General features: G+C 44.0%; 2 protein-coding genes, 1 long non-coding RNA gene and 1 pseudogene across 4 annotated transcripts; 3 read left to right on the plus strand and 1 right to left on the minus strand.

Moving 5' to 3' along the window:
* Positions 1-4,290: 4,290 nt before the first annotated feature.
* On the plus strand, positions 4,291-6,320 carry LOC107280394 (uncharacterized). Of its 2 annotated transcripts, none has more exons than XR_003241276.2 (3): positions 4,291-4,877; positions 5,006-5,318; positions 5,402-6,320. It is a non-coding gene; the product is annotated as an uncharacterized lncRNA (long non-coding RNA). The 2 variants fall into 2 exon arrangements; XR_010739864.1 differs by having other exon boundaries at positions 4,292-4,937.
* A 7,653-nt stretch (positions 6,321-13,973) lies between these two features.
* On the plus strand, positions 13,974-14,681 carry LOC107275534 (E3 ubiquitin-protein ligase AIP2). The gene has a single exon (XM_015774040.2). It carries the CDS (start codon positions 13,996-13,998, stop codon positions 14,533-14,535), a length of 540 nt encoding a protein of 179 aa, XP_015629526.2. The 5' UTR covers positions 13,974-13,995; the 3' UTR covers positions 14,536-14,681.
* A 1,443-nt stretch (positions 14,682-16,124) lies between these two features.
* On the minus strand, positions 16,125-17,713 carry LOC107276268 (uncharacterized). The gene is given in 1 exon segment (XM_015774702.3): positions 16,125-17,713. A coding segment is annotated over 1 exon segment (1,401 nt). The 5' UTR covers positions 17,615-17,713; the 3' UTR covers positions 16,125-16,213.
* A 242-nt stretch (positions 17,714-17,955) lies between these two features.
* LOC136355632 (uncharacterized) overlaps positions 17,956-21,689 on the plus strand; it is a 31,736-nt pseudogene continuing 28,002 nt past the window's right edge.

Genomic DNA, 21,689 nt, shown 5'->3' on the forward strand with positions numbered 1-21,689 from the left:
GTTTATATTAGACATATAAAATTTTGAAAATTTAGGGTCCAATTTGCATTTCATCCCAAGGTCCCAAATTCCTGGAGATGGCCTTGGTAATGGGTCTCCTGTTGGTAGGCCACCATAGGGGTGCAAGCTAAATGATAAAACGATTGGCTCTCGAGCCAAGTTGAGTCGACAATGCAAGTCTGAGTTACATCAATCATATCAAATTCTCACGCAATATTATCTATACTACTATAAAGGATTATAAGGATAATAGTGGTGGTGGTTCTATCATCAGTCTACCACTCTACCACCACTATTTTACATGTTTTACAAATTAGTTCTTGATATTTTCTGATATTATGTAATAGTCAATATTTGTTTGAATCAAGTAATTAACATAATATTCAAATAAGCATGGGCATTTTTCTAGTACTAAATAGAAATCCTTAAGGAAAAATTTTAATATCAATAACTTAACTTAAAGATGACGATGTATAACAACAAATAGGAAGCAATAAAAATGTTTACCAAAACAAAGAAACCCACTGATAATAGTGGTTTTTTCTAGCATGATGAAGTAGGTAATATTAAAAATCCGGAGAAGATGGTCAGAATCGGCATAATACATCAATCGAACTCAATATCCACAATAGCCTACACTAAAAGAAGAACACAAATATCACAATTACAACTTAAGAACTATGAGATAATTGTTGACGGATATTATAGACCAATTTCGACTATCAATATATTCGGAAATCAAGGAGAACTAGCAATGCTTGCATGCATATTTGTCTAACAATAATATATTTCCACTTGTACTTGGAACTTTATTTGTATATAGAGATCTTCATACAAATGGAGAAGAATAATGGAAAATATTATCAAAGACACACCTCCGACCAATCAGGCGCGAGTATAAGGATTGAAGGGCCCACAAGTCAGGTGAAACCACCACAAAATGGGTCATAACTATCATAACGCCATAAGGACCCACCAGTCAGCCTCCTGGCCAAAGGATAGGCCAGGAGGTGGGGCCTAGGGTTTGGCTGAACCGCCATCAGGCCCTTTCATCCTGGCCGTACACGTGGACATCCCTGATCACTCCCCAATGATGGTTGCGGGGCATTTCTGACAATTCCAACCGCCACAACCATCATTGGCAGCCTGTTTAAGGAGTTCACCTTATCCACTTCAACACAAACCAAGAAGAAGAAATCAAGAATTCTCTTTAGTTTATTTACTTTGTTCTAGTACTAGTGGAGTAGAATTAGAATAGTTTCTTAGTTCTTCAAGTCTTCCGAAGATTTCGGGTATGGCTCTAGTATCCCTTCTACCTCTTGTAAGACTTTATTCAATAATGAATATTCTTATTTATATAGCTTTGGTACTTTACTTTACTTATATAATTATTCGAGTACCGACTTTTGCTTATACTTGTCTCGTAAATCGTAATAATTATGTAGCAAGCTTACTAGAGATATGCAATGGTATTGGTTTAATGTTCATTTATATGATTGCTCTATGTCATCTGCAGAGATGTAGAGTAGTATTTAGTAATGTAAGCGCAGTGCTTAGATTATTAGATACCATTAAAAGCTGTTATATGCCACATGTCTGTAGAGGTAGGTCACTAATGGTGACAACTCAGTACGAGTATTCCTCCACGTGCATATATAATACTAAGAGAATTTCCTGGTGTGGGTACTCCTCCGTATTCTTTACCAGTTGGATGGCTGTGACGGGTTGTCGTAAGAAACTCGGCAATTAGGGGTGGCTTCAAGATATACTAGGAGGGCATAGTTAGGGGGTATTGGCTGCATAATTGTACAATAGCAAGTGTAGATTAAAATAATTATATATTAGAAGTGCAGAAATGATTCTTTTCTTATTCTTTCTCCACTTAGTTTAGAATATTTTTTGAATGAGAGTATTATGATTAGTTTCTTCTATGTGTCAACCTACCCTATACTCGAATTGATTAACCCCTGCGTTAGACTTTGATCTATACAAGCGATAAAATTATTAGCATAATACTCTCTTATCATATCTTCCCTTGGGATTAAATAAATAGATACCTTGGAATACAACGGTATATCCGCGTGCTTGCGGATTATAACTGTATCCGTAAAGAATACCGAGTAACATTTCGGGCTTCATTGTTGGAAATTATATTTCTAGTAATGTCGTTAAGAAATATCAACAATAATCATGTGAATAATTACATTATCTAATCCCTATGACTGGGATGTAAGCAACTAAGCATCAATTTTATTTCTTAATTAAGCCTAGATAATAATGTTCAGTCTCCTCTTACCAATGGATATTACCTTAATATAAATATATATGGATACGTAAATCATTGGTGCTGTCTTGCCTTTCGTTTTAAGAAATTCATCCATAAATTCACGTGCCATTTGCAGCAAGTTAAGGAATAAAAACAGAAGTGTTGTATTATACAACAGTGTTGCATTGCGTCAAATATGTCAGCCTATGTGCAATTCTGCTCCAAATTGACAGACGACCCGAATCCTGAAATCTGAAAAAAAATAACAGAAAAAAAATCATATAAATTAAAATCCTACGTAAAAATTTAGTATCTTTTTAAAAAGCAAACTAATTAACGAAGAAAGAGAAATAAGAAAAGAGGGGGTAACATCAATAGTGTGGCAGTAAAGTCGTGGCTATATAACTCCAATCATCATGGTTCAAATCCTAGAGAAGAGGGCCGTAAGAGCAGGTGCAATAGATGCTCCAACACTAAAAGCATTTTTGTAGGCGGTAAAAAATAGTTTTTCCAGGCAGGGGGAAGGACTGCCTGTAGACAAACGACTACGAAAATAGCCCGCTTGCGAAAATCATTTTTACAGGCGGCATCTATTTTCGCAGGCAGTAGATCCACCCGCCTGTGAAAATATTTTCAACTAACAAAAAAAAAATCCGGCGCCACCACCTAATCCGTTGGCGGCGTCGACGGCCTCTCCCTCCAGCGGATCCAGGCGATGGCGGCGTCGTCGTCGCAGTCAGCGGTGGGACCCAAGCGTCGGCGTCACGGTAGTCGTCGTCGTCACGGCCGGCGGCGGAGGGAGAGGAGAAGGAGGGGAGCGAGCCGGCGGCGTCGTTGTCGTCGTCGCAGTTGGTGCAGGACCTAAGCGGCGGCGGCGGCGTCATCGTGGACGGCGGCAGAGGGAGAGTAGAGCTAAGGGAGAGGAGAGGGAGGGGAGCCGACCTCCTCTCCATCCGCATCGCTGCCCCCTCTGCCCGCGCCTCTGTCTCTGCCCTCCGCCCGTGCCACCGCCGCCGCCCCTCCCCTCCGCCCGCACCGCCAACAACCTTGAAGACACCCTTGCCAACGCCGACCCTGAAGACGCCCTTGCCGCCGCCGCCACCTCCCCTCCCCTCTGGCCGCCCCTCCGCCCGTGCCGCGCCGCCACCCTTCCCCTTCAGTCGCGCCTTTGCCGCGGCCCTCCGCCCGCGCTGCCGCCGGCCTTGAAGAATATATGGATTTAGGAGAGAAGAGTGTGCTTAGAGCATTCATGGTGTATGCTTTATCTGGGTACTACAAAAGAGAGAAAAGAGATAGTGCCGATCTTAAACATTACAGAGAAAATAACATGTGCTGAGAAGAGAAGAGTCGATCCTAGCCGAAGCAACCGGTGTTATGGAATAAACTGGAGTAATTGTTTGTCCCACTTGTCAGAACATGCAAGAGAAGGGATTGAGGTGGAAAAAAAAAGAGAAAGTGTGATCGTTTATTCTGTGGGTCCCACCGTTAGCTCTCGGTAGGACACTGTGAATCTCTAAATATCGAAATCTATGCGGATCCACGTGCAAATAGCCCCTCCACGTGGCCCTGCGCGATTCCAGCTTAGATCAACGGTGAGAGATCGCTGCGGTGGACCTTGTTGTATATACGAAGTTTGAGGGTTTTTTTTTTTTCAAAATCAGTCAATCCCAAATTCCCACTTCACTCGGTTTCCTCCTCTCTTGCCTCGCCGCCGCCATGACCTCCTCTCCCCGCCGCACCTCTATCCCCTTTGCCTCCACTTACCATGGTTTCGTGGGCACCTCGGCGACGAAGAGATGTGGCTACGGTGGCAGGGAGTTTGGATCCGTTGGCGGGGAGTCACATCTTCCACATCCTGTGGTTCGCCCTCCATCCCAAATCCATTTCATCCTCTTATTCTTGAGAATTTTCAGAATATACCATTCAATTCGCAGCACCATCAGGAATTACCACCCAATTCGCAGCAATTTCAGAACATACCACTGAGGACGCGAATTGTTCCATTCCGTGACACTCCGTCCCTTCGCAAGTCACACCGCCCCGACACCCTTCACGCGCCGTCCATCCCCTTCATCTTCCGCCGCCGGCGAGCTTCTCCTCCTCCCCATGCCGGCGGCTCCTCCCCACGTCGGCAGGAGCAACATCACCTTGCGGGAGGCAACGAGGGGACGACGAGCGCCGGCGGTGGCTGATGTGGATCCAGCCGTCGAGGTTTGCCGGCGTTGTGAGGATGGGGACATGCGCGAGGAGAAGCTCCACCGCGGAGAGGAAGAGCTTGCCGGCAGTGCGGAGGAGAAGCTTGTCGGCATGGGGGTAAGATCTCGCCGGTGTGGGGAGATTGCCGGCATGTGTTGGGAGAAGTTCGCCGGCGTGGGGAGGTGCCGCCGGCGTGGGGCTCGCCGGTGTGGGGAGGAGCCGCCGACGTGGGGAGGAGGAGCCGCCGGGTGGGGAGGGGAAGGACGGCGTGGGGAGGAGGAGCTGCCGGCGTGGGAGAGGAGAAGCTCGACAGCGACGGAAGATGAAGGGATGGACGACACATGAAGGGCGTCGGGGCGGCGTGACTTGCGAAGGGACGGAGTGTCACGGAATGGAACAATTCGCGTTCTCAGTGGTATGTTCTGAAAGTGCTACGAATTAGGTGGTAATTCCTGATGGTGCTGCGAATTGAATGGTATATTATGAAATTTCTCCTTATTCTTCGAATCGATTTCCGAATGATGATGGTTTAATCTTGGGCAGCCTGGAGCAATGGCTGGAGTACTGCCCGAGAGAGGAGAATAAGTTCACTCATCACCTGCCCCATCTGCAAGTAGCCGTGTGGCGTCGCCCACACCCGACCTGCCTCTTCTTCCAGGTCACCGGAGCGTGCCGTGCCCCACACAGGTCGGCTCCTCCCACGCGGCACGGCGGCAGGAGCCCGATGCGCGGGCCGGGGCCGACCCGGAAGAGCTCGTCGCCGAGGTTGACCGGCTGGAGTAGAAGGCCACCTCCCTCGACAGGGTGCTCGACGAGCAGCACGATAGGATCCAGAAACTCAACGCTATGGCGAGCGGTGCTGTTCCCATTTGGTGAATCTCGTGTTTGGTTATTCCTTTTGACTTGGGTTGATGCTTGTTTCTTGGTGATTTGGTTCAGGTTGCTATGTGGAGGGAGAAGGCGTGGCAGCCAAGGTGATGAAGGAATTGAGGGAGAAAGAATGTGTTCATCAGTTGCTCAATGCAAAAACAGAAGTAGAATCAATCGATTTAGATTCAGCAAGATGAATGGATTTTTGATTCAGCGGTCATGTTTGATATCCCTGGTTCTTCATCTGCTCAATTGTTCATGGATTAGTGAAATTGATTTGTTCTCCATGGCAGGAATTGTGGATGAAGACATCAGAATGTACGCATATGGCAGGTTACAGTAGAAGAGCCTCCAATTGGTGAAGGAACTACCAACATGAAGCTGTATACTTTTCATTTCCACCTATAACATGCAAATGTTTATATTCGACTAGCCTAGAGCTGGTGCGTTGCAACAGAAAACACATTAAGTTTTTACCTTATTAAATCAATTAATGAGCACTTATTTAGTCCTAGTAATACTATAATTTTTCTTATTGAATAAGTACGTGATTTTGAAGTTTGAGAAGAGTCAATAGTGAAACGGGAAAGGACTTTTCGAGAGGTAATGTAATAGTATAGATTGTGAAGCCTACATATCAATGCTAGGGGTGGTTGGAAATAGACACCACCATTACTAACATTTTAAGTAGTAGATAAGGGGGGTGTATTCACTTTTTTTTCCGTTATATGAACCTTCGGGAGAAAGAAATCAAGTTGGCATCACTTAATAACCAAGGAAGCGCTGCGAAGGGAGTTGATGTTTTGACGAGATCTCTTGCTCTTCGGAACAAGTTTAATTCTTCTTTTTTTCTTATTCTGATGTACTGTGTTCATGGTTAATATGCATGACTTTAAGCATAATTAACTGATGATAGGGTTTATTAACCACTTATGTACTTGTTATACTTGCAGTGACCAATAACTGAAATCATATGCTCTTTATCTTAGGAAGTATCAGAGGCTCAGAGCCGCTGCCATTTTTTGTTATATATAGCTTTCATCCCCACACCAATTTCTGACCAAGACATGTTATACGTTTATTTTTTGCATGCAGTTTGGCAGTGAATACGAAGTAACTCATGCTATTTTGAGGTCCAAATTAACTTATCAAATTATATTGCCTTCTGACACTGTAGATCAAAATAATTGTCGTTGCATTAAGCCATTAGATGATTTTGGAATTTCCTGAACATTGCATATTCACTCAATTTGTTAATGCTGCCTCACACAGCCAAGAAGATACAATTTTCCTAATTAGCGCGTACGCACTATCAACGCGTGTTCCTGGCCCATGCTCGCACGCGGCCCACCCCTCACGCAGCCCATCTGTTCCTTTTCTCTTTTTTCTCGCTTGATATTTTTTCGCTTTCCTTTTTTTTTGCGTTTTTTCTTAATACTTTTTAATCTTACTTTTTTTCGCGCAGCTCATCTTTTTTTCGCTTTTTTCTTATTACTTTTTTAATCTTCTTATTTTCTGCTTTCTTTTTTCCGTGATTTTTTTCGCTTTCCCTTTTTTTTTGCGTTTTTTCCCACTACTTTTTAATCTTCCAGCAGCAAGTGTTTTCAATTTTTTGTGTTGAAAGTTTTTAAATATTGACTGTACTTGAAAATTTTTAAATCTTAATTAATTTAAAAATTTTTAAATCTCGACTTGAAAGTTTTCGAATCCGAGTTGAAAGTTTTTAAAATCTCGAGTTGCTCTTGAGTTGAAAGTTTTCAAAATCTCGAGTTGAAAGTTTTCAAATCTCGAGTTGAAAGTTTTCAAACCCTAGTTGAAAGTTTTTCAAATTTGAGATGAGAAGTTGAAAGTTTTCAAATTTTGATTTCAAAAATTCAAATTTCGAGTTGAAAAGTTTTTAAATCTAGATTGAAAGTTTTCAAAATTTGACTTCACGTGTAGATCTGTTTTTAGTCTGTTACTTAAAAAAAATTAAAAAATTAGGACACGGCAAATTACCGAGAAATCAAAACTAGTTATGGCGCTAATTACAACGTTAATCGTGGGTTGTCGCACGAGGGTTGGGCCGCGTGCGCGTTGCTGACACGCACGCACCAACTAGGAATCCCCAAGAAGATACTCCCTCCGGACTGATAATATTAGTCGTTTTGGATAAGGGTAAAGTCAAACTTTAAAATCTTTGACTACAAATAATTTCTAAAATATTTATCTTAAAAATATAAAAACCATATGTGTAGATTAGTCTTAAAAAGTACTTCAAACAAACCATATATTTGTTGATATTTCTATATATATTATAATAGAAAATAATTGTCAAAGTTACTTTTTGGAGACCGTGCCCTTCTCCAAAACGACAAGTATTATTAACCCGGAGGGAGTATATGTGCAGCTCAGCATTCCATACTGGGAGGGCGGAGACGATAAGCTACATCCCGTTTAACCGGTTCCAATCCTACCCCTCTGAGATCGACGGTTAGATGTGAGTGGCACCTCCTGGTACCTGGTACCTGGTACCTCTTGGTACCTCCTCAAGAATGGTAAAAATTCTCATATTTATTTGATGCTTTTGCTTTGTACCCGTTTATCGTAAGGGCACGGCAAAGCCGCGCTAAGTTTTCTAGTTTTTTTTTCTATAGATGGCCAAATAGGCCGCCCGGACCGACACGGCCTGACCTACACGCAGGGCTAGGCCGTGCCCACTCACTTGCTGCACCATCAGCCCAGGCACAGCCCAATAAGACTTGGGTCGTGCCGGGCCGACCCGAAGACATGAAAGCCTACGGTGCTCCTTCTTGAAAAAACTTTGGCTCCCTAATCTCTTTGTGCCGTCTCTTATATGTTTGGAATAAGTTTATTTTGCATTCCTCGTCTCTTTGGGACATACCTTATATGGCTAGAATAAGTTTATTTTTGGCTCCCTCAACTACTTAACTCTCTAATCGTTGGACTGGGTCATACCGGATTGGCCTATCATGCCGAGGCAGAGGCCCAAACATGGTCTAATTAAAGGTCGTGCTGTGCTTGGACTGGGCCAAAATCTCGTGCCATGAGCCGGGCCATCGGGCCTCAGGTCTTTCGGTTTACCGTGGGACCTATTCTACAGTACCCTGCAGGTAATAAACGCTAAAGAACTTTGAAAAAAGGTACTACCTCCGTCTCAAATTAGTAGTCGCTTTAACTTTTTTTCTTATAACGTTTGATCTTTCATCTTATTTGAAAAATTAGTGTAAATATAAAAACGAAGAAGTCATAATTAAAGTATTTTAAATAATAAAGCAAATCACAAATAAAATAAATAAAAATTCCATAATTTTTTTGAATAAGACGAAAAATCAAAAATTAAAAAAAAAAAACTCAAAGCGATAAGAATTCTAGGACGGAGGTAGTAACTGTGTCGGTATATATATTTTAGAATGGAGTCAAAACATTTTTTTTCCGACTTATCGAGTTGAAAACATAGGCCGAATCCGAGTCCTAGGTCCAAGTCCGAATGCGTTGGTGCTTGTGATCACAGTCCTGATCACTAGAACCCAATGACATTCTGATGGCCGAATTCCGATAGCTTCTCGGCGTTCACGAAGCCCAACGGCACGTACAGCCTGTTGGAGTTAATTTATTTCTAGAACATACCAGCCTACTCTCTAACTCTCTCTACTACTCATGAAACAAAAGTCAAGGAGCAAGTCCTTCCTCTGTGAAATTTCTAGAGTAGTGTAGACAATAATATGTTCTTTGTGAGTTCTAGTATTTTCATGCATGTACCAGTACTAGTTGTGTTCAGAAAAGTTCCTAGCCATCCTATAAATAGGCAGCTATGTCCTAGATGTGATGCTGCTGTCCAACAATCAATGTAACGTGCAATACTTGAGCAAAGCATAACCAGTTTGTGAAACAAACACAGAGCTTCTCTCCTCTGTTCTCCTTCTCTGTTCCATTGCTAGCAAAATAATCAACAACAACAACTGGTATCAGAGCGCCCAGGTTCGAGTAGGGCGTGACGGAGTAGCACGGCGTATCGGTATTGTCAATTGAAGCTACAAGTATGGCTTCAAGTTCGGGCGCCACAATGGCGCAGTCTATGGTTCCTGTATTTGCAGGAGAAAATTATGATATATGGAGCATCAAGATGCGGACGCTGCTGCTATCTCAAGGATTGTGGGATATTGTTGAGAATGGCTATCAAGAGTATTCCGCTGGAGAAACTCTTACGGCGGAACAGAAAAAGTCTTTGGCAGAGGATCGGATGTCGGACGCCAAGGCCTTGTTCTTGATCCAACAAGGAGTTGCGGAAAGTCTATTTCCGCGTATTATTGGCGCCAAGAAATCCAAGGAAGCATGGGACAAGTTGAAGGAGGAGTTTCAAGGATCTCAGAAGGTACTTGCGGTGAAGCTTCAAACCTTGAGAAGACAATTTCAGAATTTGCTAATGAAGGAGTCAGAGAAGGTAAAAGACTATTTCTCAAGAGTTATTGAGATCGTTAATCAGATACGCCTCTATGGTGAAGATATAAACGACCAGAAGGTTGTGGAGGAAATTTTAATCAGTCTGCCTGAAAAATACGAGTACATTGTTGCTGCTATTGAGGAGTCGAAAGACTTGTCGACTCTCACAATTCAGCAACTAATGAGCTCGTTGGAATCTCACGAAGAAAGAAAGCTTCAGCGCGAAGGGAGCTCTATTGAAAATGCATTTCAGTCAAAGTTGAGCTTCAGGCCTCAAAACTCAAGGTTTCGCGGAAATTTTCAAAAAAATGGATTTCCAATGCGAGACCGTGGTTATTTTCAGAAAAATGGCTTTTCCAGGCAGAAGGAAGATGGTCAAGAGAGAAGAGAAAAAGGTACGTCCAGTTCAAATTTGTGGTGTGACATTTGCCAAAAATCTAGTCATACTACAGATATGTGCTGGAAGAAAATGACCTGCAACAAGTGCAAAAGAAAGGGCCATATTCAAAATATTGCAGAACTCGAGAAATTAATCGGGCTAATTTTTCACAAGAAAAGGAAAAATCTGAAGAAATGGTTTTCTCTTGCCATACTGCTCAAGAAGAAAAAGATGATGTTTGGGTTATTGACAGTGGTTGTACAAACCATATGGCCGCTGATCCAAATTTATTTCGAGAAATGGATTCATCGTATCATGCAAAGATCCACATGGGAAATGGCTCTATAGCCCAAAGTGAAGGCAAAGGTACGGTTGCTGTTCAAACAGCAGACGGTCCAAAATTTATAAAAGATGTTTTGTTGGTACCCGATTTAAAGCAAAATTTGCTAAGTATTGGGCAGCTTCTAGAACACGGGTACGCGGTTTATTTTGAAGTCTTTTCTTGCAAAATATTGGATCGTAAAATAATCGTCTGGTTGCCAAAATAAATATGGAGAAGAACAGAAATTTTCTATTAAGGATGAATCATCCAACTCAAATGGCTCTCAGGAGTGAAATTGATATTTCCGATTTATGGCACAAAAGAATGGGTCATCTTAATTACAGAGCATTGAAGCTACTCAGGACAAAAGGTATGGTTCAAGGCCTTCCATTTATTACTCTCAAGTCTGACCCATGTGAAGGATGTGTATTTGGAAAACAAATTCGGGCTTCTTTTCCCCACAGTAGAGCTTGGAGAGCAAGTGCACCATTGGAACTAGTGCACACTGATATAGTTGGTAAAGTGCCAACAATTTCAGAAGGAGGAAATTGGTACTTTATCACATTTATCGATGATTATACAAGAATGATCTGGGTATATTTTCTAAAAGAAAAATCTGCAGCCTTGGAGATATTCAAAAAATTCAAGGCCATGGTGGAAAATCAGAGTAATCGAAAAATTAAAGTATTGCGCAGCGATCAAGGAGGAGAATATATCTCAAAAGAATTTGAGAAATATTGTGAAAATGCTGGCATCCGAAGACAGCTAACGGCAGGCTATAGTGCTCAACAAAATGGAGTTGCAGAACGGAAAAATCGGACGATCAATGATATGGCCAATTCTATGCTCCAAGACAAAGGTATGCCTAAATCTTTCTGGGCTGAAGCAGTTAATACTGCAATTTATATTTTAAATAGAAGTCCTACCAAGGCAGTACCAAACCGTACACCTTTTGAAGCTTGGTATGGTAAAAAGCCTGTCATTGGTCATATGAGAGTATTTGGTTGCATTTGCTATGCTCAAGTGCCAGCACAAAAGAGAGTAAAATTTGATAATAAAAGTGATCGGTGCATATTTGTTGGCTATGCTGATGGTATCAAAGGCTATAGACTTTATAATTTGGAGAAAAAGAAAATTATCATTAGCAGAGATGTGATTTTTGATGAGAGTGCTACATGGAACTGGAAGTCTCCAAAAGCCTCTAGTACTCCATTATTGCCAACCACTACCATCACACTAGGCCAACCACATATGCATGGCACTCATGAAGTGGAAGATCATACTCCAAGTCCACAGCCATCAAGTCCAATGTCAAGCTCAAGTGCTAGTTCAGATTCAAGCCCGAGCAGTGAAGAGCAAATTTCTACACCGGAATCAGCTCCAAGACGGGTAAGAAGTATGGTTGAATTATTAGAATCTACTTCTCAACAAAGAGGGTCAGAACAACATGAATTTTGCAATTATTCAGTTGTTGAGCCACAAAGTTTCCAAGAAGCAGAAAAACATGATAATTGGATAAAGGCCATGGAAGATGAGATTCATATGATTGAGAAAAATAATACATGGGAGTTGGTTGATCGTCCTAGGGACAGAGAAGTTATTGGAGTTAAGTGGGTTTATAAGACAAAATTAAATCCAGATGGCTCAGTTTAGAAATACAAGGCAAAACTTGTGGCAAAAGGCTTTAAGCAAAAGCCTGGGATTGATTATTATGAGACATATTCTCCTGTTGCCAGGCTAGAGACAATTCGTACCATAATTGCTCTAGCAGCTCAAAAGAGGTGGAAGATTTATCAACTTGATGTTAAATCGGCTTTCTTAAATGGCTATCTTGATGAAGAAATCTATGTTGAACAACCTGAAGGGTTTTCAGTCCAAGGGGGAGAAAATAAGGTATTCAGACTCAAGAAGGCTTTATATGGATTAAAGCAAGCGCCTAGAGTGTGGTATAGTCAAATTGACAAGTACTTTATTCAGAAAGGATTTGCCAAGAGCATAAGTGAGCCTACTCTATATATCAACAAAACAGGTACGGATATCCTAATCGTCTCACTCTATGTTGACGATTTGATATATACTGGCAATAGTGAGAAGATGATGCAAGACTTTAAAAGAGATATGATGCATACATATGAAATGAGTGATCTGGGCTTGCTCCACTATTTTCTCGGTATGGAAGTGCATCAAAGTGATGAAGGAATATTTATATCACAAAGGAAATATGCTGAAAATATTCTAAAGAAATTTAAGATGGATAACTGCAAGTCAGTTACAACCCCCTTGTTGCCAAATGAAAAGCAAAAGGCTAGAGATGGAGCTGATAAGGTAGATCCAACAATTTACAGAAGCTTAGTTGGAAGTTTATTATATTTGACCGCAACACGACCGGATATTATGTTTGCGGCAAGTTTATTATCAAGATATATGTCTAGCCCAAGTCAATTAAATTTTACCGCTGCAAAGAGAGTTTTGCGGTATATCAAAGGGACCGCAGATTATGGTATATGGTATAAGCCAGTTAAAGAATCAAAATTAATTGGCTATACGGACAGTGACTGGGCTGGATGTCTTGACGATATGAAGAGCACATCAGGCTACGCTTTCTCACTTGGTTCAGGTATGTGCTCCTGGTCTACAAAAAAACAAAATATTGTCGCTTTATCTTCAGCCGAAGCAGAATATGTAGCAGCATCAAAAGCTGTTTCACAAGTTGTTTGGTTGAGGAGAATTATGGAAGATCTGGGCGAGAAGCAATATCAGCCTACTACAATTTATTGCGACAGTAAGTCTGCAATTGCGATCAGCGAAAATCCAGTCAGTCATGACAGGACGAAACATATTGCTATCAAGTATCATTATATCCGGGAAGCAGTTGATCGCCAGGAAGTTAAATTGGAATTTTGCCGAACTAATGAGCAGTTGGCAGATATATTTACCAAGGCTTTATCCAAAGAAAAATTTGTCCGCGACAGAGAGCTCATCGGAGTTTGCAAGAAATAAATTAAGGGGGAGTTTGTTGGAGTTAATTTATTTCTAGAACATACCAGCCTACTCTCTAACTCTCTCTACTACTCATGAAACAAAAGTCAAGGAGCAAGTCCTTTCTCTGTGAAATTTCTAGAGTAGTGTAGACAATAATATGTTCTTTGTGAGTTCTAGTATTTTCATGCATGTACCAGTACTAGTTGTGTTCAGAAAAGTTCCTAGCCATCCTATAAATAGGCAGCTATGTCCTAGATGTGATGCTGCTGTCCAACAATCAATGTAACGTGCAATACTTGAGCAAAGCATAACCAGTTTGTGAAACAAACACAGAGCTTCTCTCCTCTGTTCTCCTTCTCTGTTCCATTGCTAGCAAAATAATCAACAACAACACAGCCGCCTGTCTCATGCATATATTGCAGCTGCAAACCTAAGCGCTCGATCGATCGCTCGCTTAGCTTGATTCTACGCACTCCAATTAAACCCGGTACACGAGCGTACGTCCAAATGACGACGACCACGGGCGCAGCTGCTGCCATGGCGGAGGTCGGCGGTGGCGGCCTCCCGCCGTCGCGCGCCGTGCTCGCCTCGCGGTTCCGTTCCAACTCCGACCACCTCATGCGGCTCCACTCCACCTGGATCAACAGCGCCGCCACGCCCGCCGCTGCGCCGTATAGCCGCGAGTCGCTCGCGATGCTCGCCGCGCGGCTGCTCTCCGTCTCCGACGACCATCTCCAGCGCCAGCAGCAGCAACATGTCTCCATGATTATCTCCACCTCCCTGCCCGGCTGCACCACCGGCGGCGTGGCGCCCGCATTCAAGGAGGCGATCGAGGCGCTCAGGGACGTCGTCGTCGACCAGCTGGCGCCGGCCGCGGAGTGCGCGATCTGCCTCCACGGCCAGGACGCGGCGACGGCGGCGGCGGGACGGTGGAAGGAGATGCCGTGCGGGCACCGGTTCCACGGCGTGTGCCTGGTGAAGTGGCTGCGCGTGCACGGCACGTGCCCCATGTGCCGCCACCAGATGCCTGCAGAGGAGGCGGCGGCGGCTGCTGCTGCTGAGGGACGCCGGAGCTGAAACCTGCTGATCCTATAGCCATGCCAGGCAGATGGGCTGCACGGCTTCTAGTTCTATCGAGAGCGTTGCTTCCTTATGGTCATCCAATTCGTTATGGTTATCGGATAACAGTGGTGCTCCAAGGCCCAAGCTAGCACGGGCCGACAGAGCATTTTGATGTTTGTGTATTCTACGATGTGAAGGTGGAGTAGATTTCCTTTTACAGCATGCAAAAGACTAATATATGTGACACCGATCTACAATCATATATTCTATCATGTGATTGGATAACTGCTTTTACAGCATGCAAAAGACTAAGGGGGTGTTTAGATTAGGGGTGTAAAGTTTTGTCGTGTCACATCGGATATACGGATACTCATTTGAAGTATTAAACGTACACTAATAATAAAAATAAATTACAAATTCTGCCTATAAACTGCGAGACGAATTTATTAAGCCTAATTAATCCATCATTAACAAATGTTTACTGTAGCACCACATAGCCAAATCATGGATAATTGGGCTTAAAAATTTTGTCTCGCAATTTACACGCAAGCTGTGTAATTAGTTATTATTTTCTATGTTTAATACTCCATGCATGTGTCCAAACGTTCGATGTGACAGGGAATAAAACTTTTGCTCGGGAACTAAACAGGGTCTAATATATGTGACACCGATCTACGATAATGTATTATATCATGTGATTGGATATAATTGCATTTTAGTGAATTTTCTCCTAAACTAATTATCTAATCTACGATCCAATCACGTTGTTGTATTTGTTGTAATTAAATCTTTATGACAAGATATCGCATGATTATATTCTGATGAAAAAAAACATAAGTTTCAATCCGTTAACATTAGTTGTTTCATATGATATAGCGACATGTTTTAACATGTACTTCACCATGTTTCATAAAATTTTTAAATATTTCGGTTGCTATTTTTTTCACTATATATAACTTAATGCTTTATTCGTTGGTCAACTGAAACATTTGACCGACCGATTTTTTTGGGGGGCATTGGGCGCCCGATGGGAAGATTTTCATGTGATGTCTCCAACCTTCCCTACTTGTTAATCCCTCCGTCCCTAAATATAAGGGATTTTGGTTGGATGTGGCACATACTAGTACAACAAATCTGGACAAGTTCATATCCAACAAAAAATCCTTATATTTAGGGGCGAGGGATCGAGTATGGACTATATGCATACATGGTTGTATATATGTGATATATTTGTCTGTGTATATATGTGCGGATCCTATATTCCTATATACAACATAATAAAGATATATTACATACAGTGTATTCATGTCTCATGTAAAGTTTGCTGTACTAAGGCTATGTTTATATCCACAGGTGTAAAGTTTTGGCGTGTCACATCGGATATACGGATATATATTTGAAGTATTAAACATAGACTAACAACAAAACAAATTACAGAATCTGCCTGTAAACTGCGAGACGAATTTATTAAACCTAATTAATCCGTCATTAGCAAATATTTACTACAGCACCACATTGTCATATCATGGAACAATTAGGCTTAAAAGATTCATCTCGCAATTTATAAGCAATCTGTGTAATTAGTTGTTTTTTCTTTATATTTAATTTAATACTCCATGTATATATCAAAACATTTGATATTACAGGGTGAAAATTTTTAACGGGCCTTAACGAAAACAAATTGAATATGCGATTATACAAACAAACGCTGGCCATGGATGTCGTCGGGGTATCGAAGAGGCCGCGACGCCTCGCCGAAGCTCACGTCGTGGTGTACGACGCTGTCCCGGTGCGCCAGCAGCGCCACATCCAGTACAGGACCACCCGAGCTGGAGATGCCGCGCACCCACAACCACGCTCCGCGCCGGAGGCTGTACGCGTCGACCTCGCCGCCGTTGCGGACGATCACCTCCTCGCCCTCCACCTCGCCGTGCACCGCCTCCACCTGGGTCTCCGACGTGAACGTCCTCGACAGGTCGCGCCGCCCGTCCCCGTCCCACATAACCAGGCTGACCCTCTCCATCAGCCGCCAGCCGCTGATCCGCGCGTCGTCGGAGCAGTGGTGGTAGTCGTCGAGCACCCACATCTCCATCGTGCTCGTCGCCCGAGCGACGGCCACGGCGCAGAGCTTGCCGCTGGAGAGGACGCAGATTCGCGATCTCGCCATGTCTTCTTCCTCGCCACGGCGGCGCGGCGGCGCATCCATCAGCCGGAACCTCTCGCGCGCCCGCTCGAACACGAGCACCTGCAGTTTCCCGGCGGAGCCGGAGCCCCGCTGCACTAGCCAGTGGAGGTTGCCGTGCAGTCGGATGGAGCGAGCTCCGTGCATCTTCAGCCGCGCATCTGCGTCTTCCAGTTGAGGCAGGGGAACCTCGCGCCAGGCGCCGTCTCCGACTCGCCGGAGCCGGAAGGCGGTCGCGACGTACAGGCCGGGGTCCACGAGGCACGCGGCCTCGCCGGCGGCGTGCAGGAGGTGGAAGCGCATGGTGGCCGGGTGGGCGTAGGCGCCGATGATGACGCCGCGGCCGGGCGGGGGAGAGACGGTGGCGCACGCCATGGCGAACGGATGCCACAGCACGTAGCCCCGGCGCCCGCTTCCGTCGTCGGGCCAGCCGAACAAGCGCCAGCGGAGTCTCCGGAGCGGAGGAGCGCCGCGCTCGACGCAGAGCACGCCGTCTCAGGAGCCGAGGACCATGGTCGCCGCCGGGGCGTAGGGCGAGGGGATCAGCGTGAGGTCGAGCGGCGGCGCCTTGCGGACGTCGCCGCGGCACCATCTGCTGCGGAACGAGTCGAAGAGCACGACCTCGCGGAGCCTTTGCTGGAAGGTCCAGTCGCCGTCTTGTCGGAGGCAAAACGTGTGGTCGGCCTCGGCGATGCCGGCGGGGCGCTCGGCGTGGGCGCGGCGGAAGCTCGGGTCGGAGACGAGGGAGCGCCAGCCCTTGCACACGGCGAGGCAGCGGGTGGCGCTGCGCGGCGGCAGGCGGAGCAGGATGTCCCGGAGCAGGTCGTCCGGCAGATGCTGCTCCGCGGCGGCGGCGGCGGTGATCATCTCGACGTGTGCATGTCGCGTACTTCTTCGGTTGTTTCCTTCCATGGCTGCGCTTTATGTATCGTTCGTCTCGTAGTAGTTCAAGGGACGATACCAACCAGAGTCCTCGATGAGTAAAATGTGCCGTGCCGAGATCAAACAGGATTCGTCGTCCGCACGCGCGCGTCACCCACGAACGCGCCGGAAGCACAACGACTCATTCTTTTTTTTTTTTCCTTTCTTCTGCTTAGTTCACAGAGAAAGAATAAGAAAAGAAAAAAAATAAAATACGAGAAGAAAAGAAGAAAAAGGAAAAGAAAAAATATTAAATGGATCTTATTTATCAGTCAAAATAATGTCACGTCAGCTGGCAGCAGACGTACGGCGACATCGCCGCGCACTCGGCCATGTCGGCTCTGGACATGCTGCAGTGCAGCCTGATGAAGATGATCACCAGCGCGGGCGCTGGTGACCTGTTCGACGCGTTGTCTTCCGCGCCCGCGCCCACCCGCATGACAAGGAGGTCGGCGACGACGAAACTGATGAGGTGATGATGACGAAGACATTGATGGTGATGTCATGCATCGAGGTACAGTGACGACGGCGGCGCCGAAAAGGAGGAGGCTGCCGTCGGGAGCATCAACGACGACATTGATCGATGACCATTATTCAAATTAAACTGTGCCATGAAGAATTGCCGGTCTCAATGTGTCATCCTCACCCCACGCATCACATGTGCAACAAATACTCCTACGATGTCTCCACTTCTTCGTTGTTGTGAACTACAGGCATACTAGGGGTGTGTTTGGTTGCAAGCCACACTTTGCCACAGTTTGCCATGTCTAAGGTTAGGCAAATTTGACAGGTGGTATTGAATGTGACATATTTGTGTTATGAACTATTACAACGTAATACTCCATTCGTCCCTAAATATTTGACACCGTAGACTTTTTTAAACATGTTTGACCGTTTGTCTTATTTAAAAAATTTAAGTAATTATTAATTATTTTTCTATCATTTGATTTATTATTAAATATACTTTTATGTATACATATAGTTTTACATGTTTTACAAAAGTTTTTGAATAAGAAGAACGGTCAAACATGTTTAAAAAAAATCAACGGTGTCAAATATTTAGGGACGGAGGGAGTAACAATTTATATATGTAAAGTATTCCCCTCCGTTTTATATTATAAGTTGTTTGTCTCTTTTCCTAATCAAACTTATTTCAGTTTGTCCAAGTTTATAGAAAAAATATAATAGTATTTTCAATAGAAAACAAACATATTATTAAAATATATATTCAATATTAGATTTAATGAAACTAATTTCATATTTTACATGTTGCTAAGTTTTTCTATAAATTTGGTTGACTAGAAAAAAAGTCAAATAATTTATAATATGAAACGGATGGAGTATTCAACTATTCATGTCTCATGCAACTATGCAAGTTTGTTGTACTGTCGAAAACAAATTAAATGAGAGTATATATTGTACCTTAATTTTTTAATATATGATGTTGTTGATTTTTATTCATGTTTGACCATTTGTTTTATTAAAAAAATAAAGTAAATATGTTTTTTTTATTGTAGCTTGATTTATCATTAAGTAAATACGAAGGCTTATCTTATTAAGGTGGGCTTGGGTGATGGATTTGAGGCTGATTGCCGAGCGAGCTAGAAGAGGAGATCGACCAGGCGGGAGAGATGCACTACACGCGGCGCAAGATATAGGGCGGCCGGATGACGAGACAGCGTCGGAGTCGGATTACACGAAACGACACGGACGCGTCGGAGTCCAATGGAGAGGGCCCCGATCGATCGGCTCCAAATGGGCTCTTGTGCATACCTGTGCCCGATACGCGGCACGTGTTCACCCAAATAATCCAACGGCTTGAGCGTTCTCGGCTCGGCTCCCAGGCGGACCGGAGTCGGCTCAACCGCACCCATCGTCCGTCGCCGCCGTTGCCTTCGTCGTCCCGCGTCGCCTCTCCTGTCGTCGACCTCCGGGGTCCTTTGCCAGATGACAGCATGACGACGATCGAGGAAGCCGCCAAGCTCCGGCGAGCACTCGATCGATTCGTGGGAACGCTTCCAGATAAACCATCCTATCTATCTCAATCTCCGATTTGGTTGCGTTGTCTTATCACTCTTCAAACAATAGAATTCTTCATGTTAGGAACGTACGATGGGATCGAGGCTTCTGATGACAAAGTGACGAACTGATGATGAGCATCAGAAGGAATCTTCAGACAACCTCCAACTCCAAGTATCCAAGCAAAGCAAGAATTCAACAATCTGAATAATGGAAGCAATTCCGGGCCGAAGGGTATGAGAAATTGGGGTTTCACATTCTCTATCATAATGGCACTATCACTATAGACATAAATATGTGGGGCAATAAAAGGGTGAGACCCACGTACCAGTGACTGTAATGATAGTGACATTATGGTAGAGAATCCTCAACCGAGAAATTGAAGGTTAGATCGGATCTACTTCAAAAGTGGAATATGAAGGCAGGAGGAAATACACACTTTGGCCAAAACATTCTAATTTTTTTGCTAGTGAGTTTGTGCCAGATGGGTGTCTGTGCTAGTTGCCGAAATTTTTTAGTTCTTTTTCTGCACGGATACCCTGCAGAGTTGACATGCAGGATGGTAAAACGTAGTATTCTCAAAGCGATGGTGAGGATTTTTAGGGTTCAATGACGGACGAATGCTTTATCAATCAGTTTGTACCTTGTACGAATCGCTGTTGCGAACGACGGAGGCAACGCCGGCAGAAGATGACGGAGCGACGTAGGGCGACAAAGGCAACGTCAGCGGAGGGATTATCCTTACTCTAAAATTGTTGTCTAATTCCTTGAATCCTTTCTCAATACTTGATTTGATTTAAAGTTCATCGTCCGATGAACGTGTGAATTCAGTGGTGTGTACCGAGTAAATCTGTCCACGTATTCAGTAGTGAATTAATGAACCAGTTTAGAGCAGGTACAATAAGATGACTCGGCAGGCTCCAAAAAGATCCACAACATTCTTTTCTTACGTGAAAAAAAGAGAATTGAGGAGAGAGAGATGAAAGCAGGCGACTAATTTGCCGAAAATTTGACAATTTGGCCCTTTTTGAAAACTATTTGCAAATTTGGTCCCTGGCAAAAACTATCACTAGATTTGGACGTACCCCGACCTCAGCGCCATGGTCGATGGCGCTGAGCTTGAACACCTCAGCACCGACCGCATCAGCGCTGAGTACGTAACGGCCCTAAGACGAGGATGGACGGAACGGCACAATGTCAGCGCCGACCGCATTGGCGCTGTGTTTCAGGACCTCAGCGCCATCGGGTCTGGCGCTGAGGTCCTACATCCCTTGGCCGAGCCGCGCCCAGCAGCCCGGCCCTTCTTTCTTCCTCCTCAGTGGCTCTCGGCTGAGGCGCAGCGGCGCCGAACCATCTCTCTCCTCCCCTCCAAAAAATCGAAAAAATCTCCACTAAATCGTCGCATTTTGGAGGGGAAATTGTTGGAGGACATAGTGGCAAGGTATTCTCCTCCGAATCCTCTCGTCATTTCGCAATTTTTTGCTTGGATTTGCTCATTGATGGATGAACCCTAGAATCGTGATTTGAGGTTATTTTCCCAAATTAGTTGGTTCTCTACTCTGTGGTTGTAGTTGTTATTGGTGATGCAATGGTTAGATGCTCATAGAACCCTAATTTTTAGTGGAGATTTTTGGCCCTTAGGGAAGAACCCTAATTTTTCCCCCAAATTAGTGAAGAACACTTCTTTTTTTTAAAATTTTTATCACAAGGCGAGAGTTCAAATTTAGAATGGATCGTTACAAATGGAAGATTGTGTATGTTTAGATATTTATGGACAATTTCGTTGGGGGACATAGTTGTAGGTTAGATTTTTTCTTATTGCAAATTCAAGTTTTTAAGAAATGCAATATGCTAATATGTCGGTTAATGTTGTAGATGGATAGATTAGTACGATTGCACTATGGTGGTTCGGTGGTAGAGCAAAGTAACAGTGGTAGCAATTTCGAAGGGATGAGTGTTAAGCAACTTATATTTGGTGGAAAACCTAGTTTTGAGGAGTTAGTTTGTCGTACAAAGGATGTGCTGGGGTGGAGCAATCAGTCTATAG

Source organism: Oryza sativa, chromosome 3, assembly GCF_034140825.1.
Source record: "Oryza sativa Japonica Group chromosome 3, ASM3414082v1".
In the NCBI taxonomy this organism is placed as follows: Eukaryota; Viridiplantae; Streptophyta; class Magnoliopsida; order Poales; family Poaceae; genus Oryza; species Oryza sativa.

Excerpts from the sequence above, each read along its gene's own strand:
- LOC107275534 (XM_015774040.2), top strand. The coding sequence starts at position 13,996 with ATGGCGGAGGTCGGCGGTGGCGGCCTCCCGCCGTCGCGCGCCGTGCTC.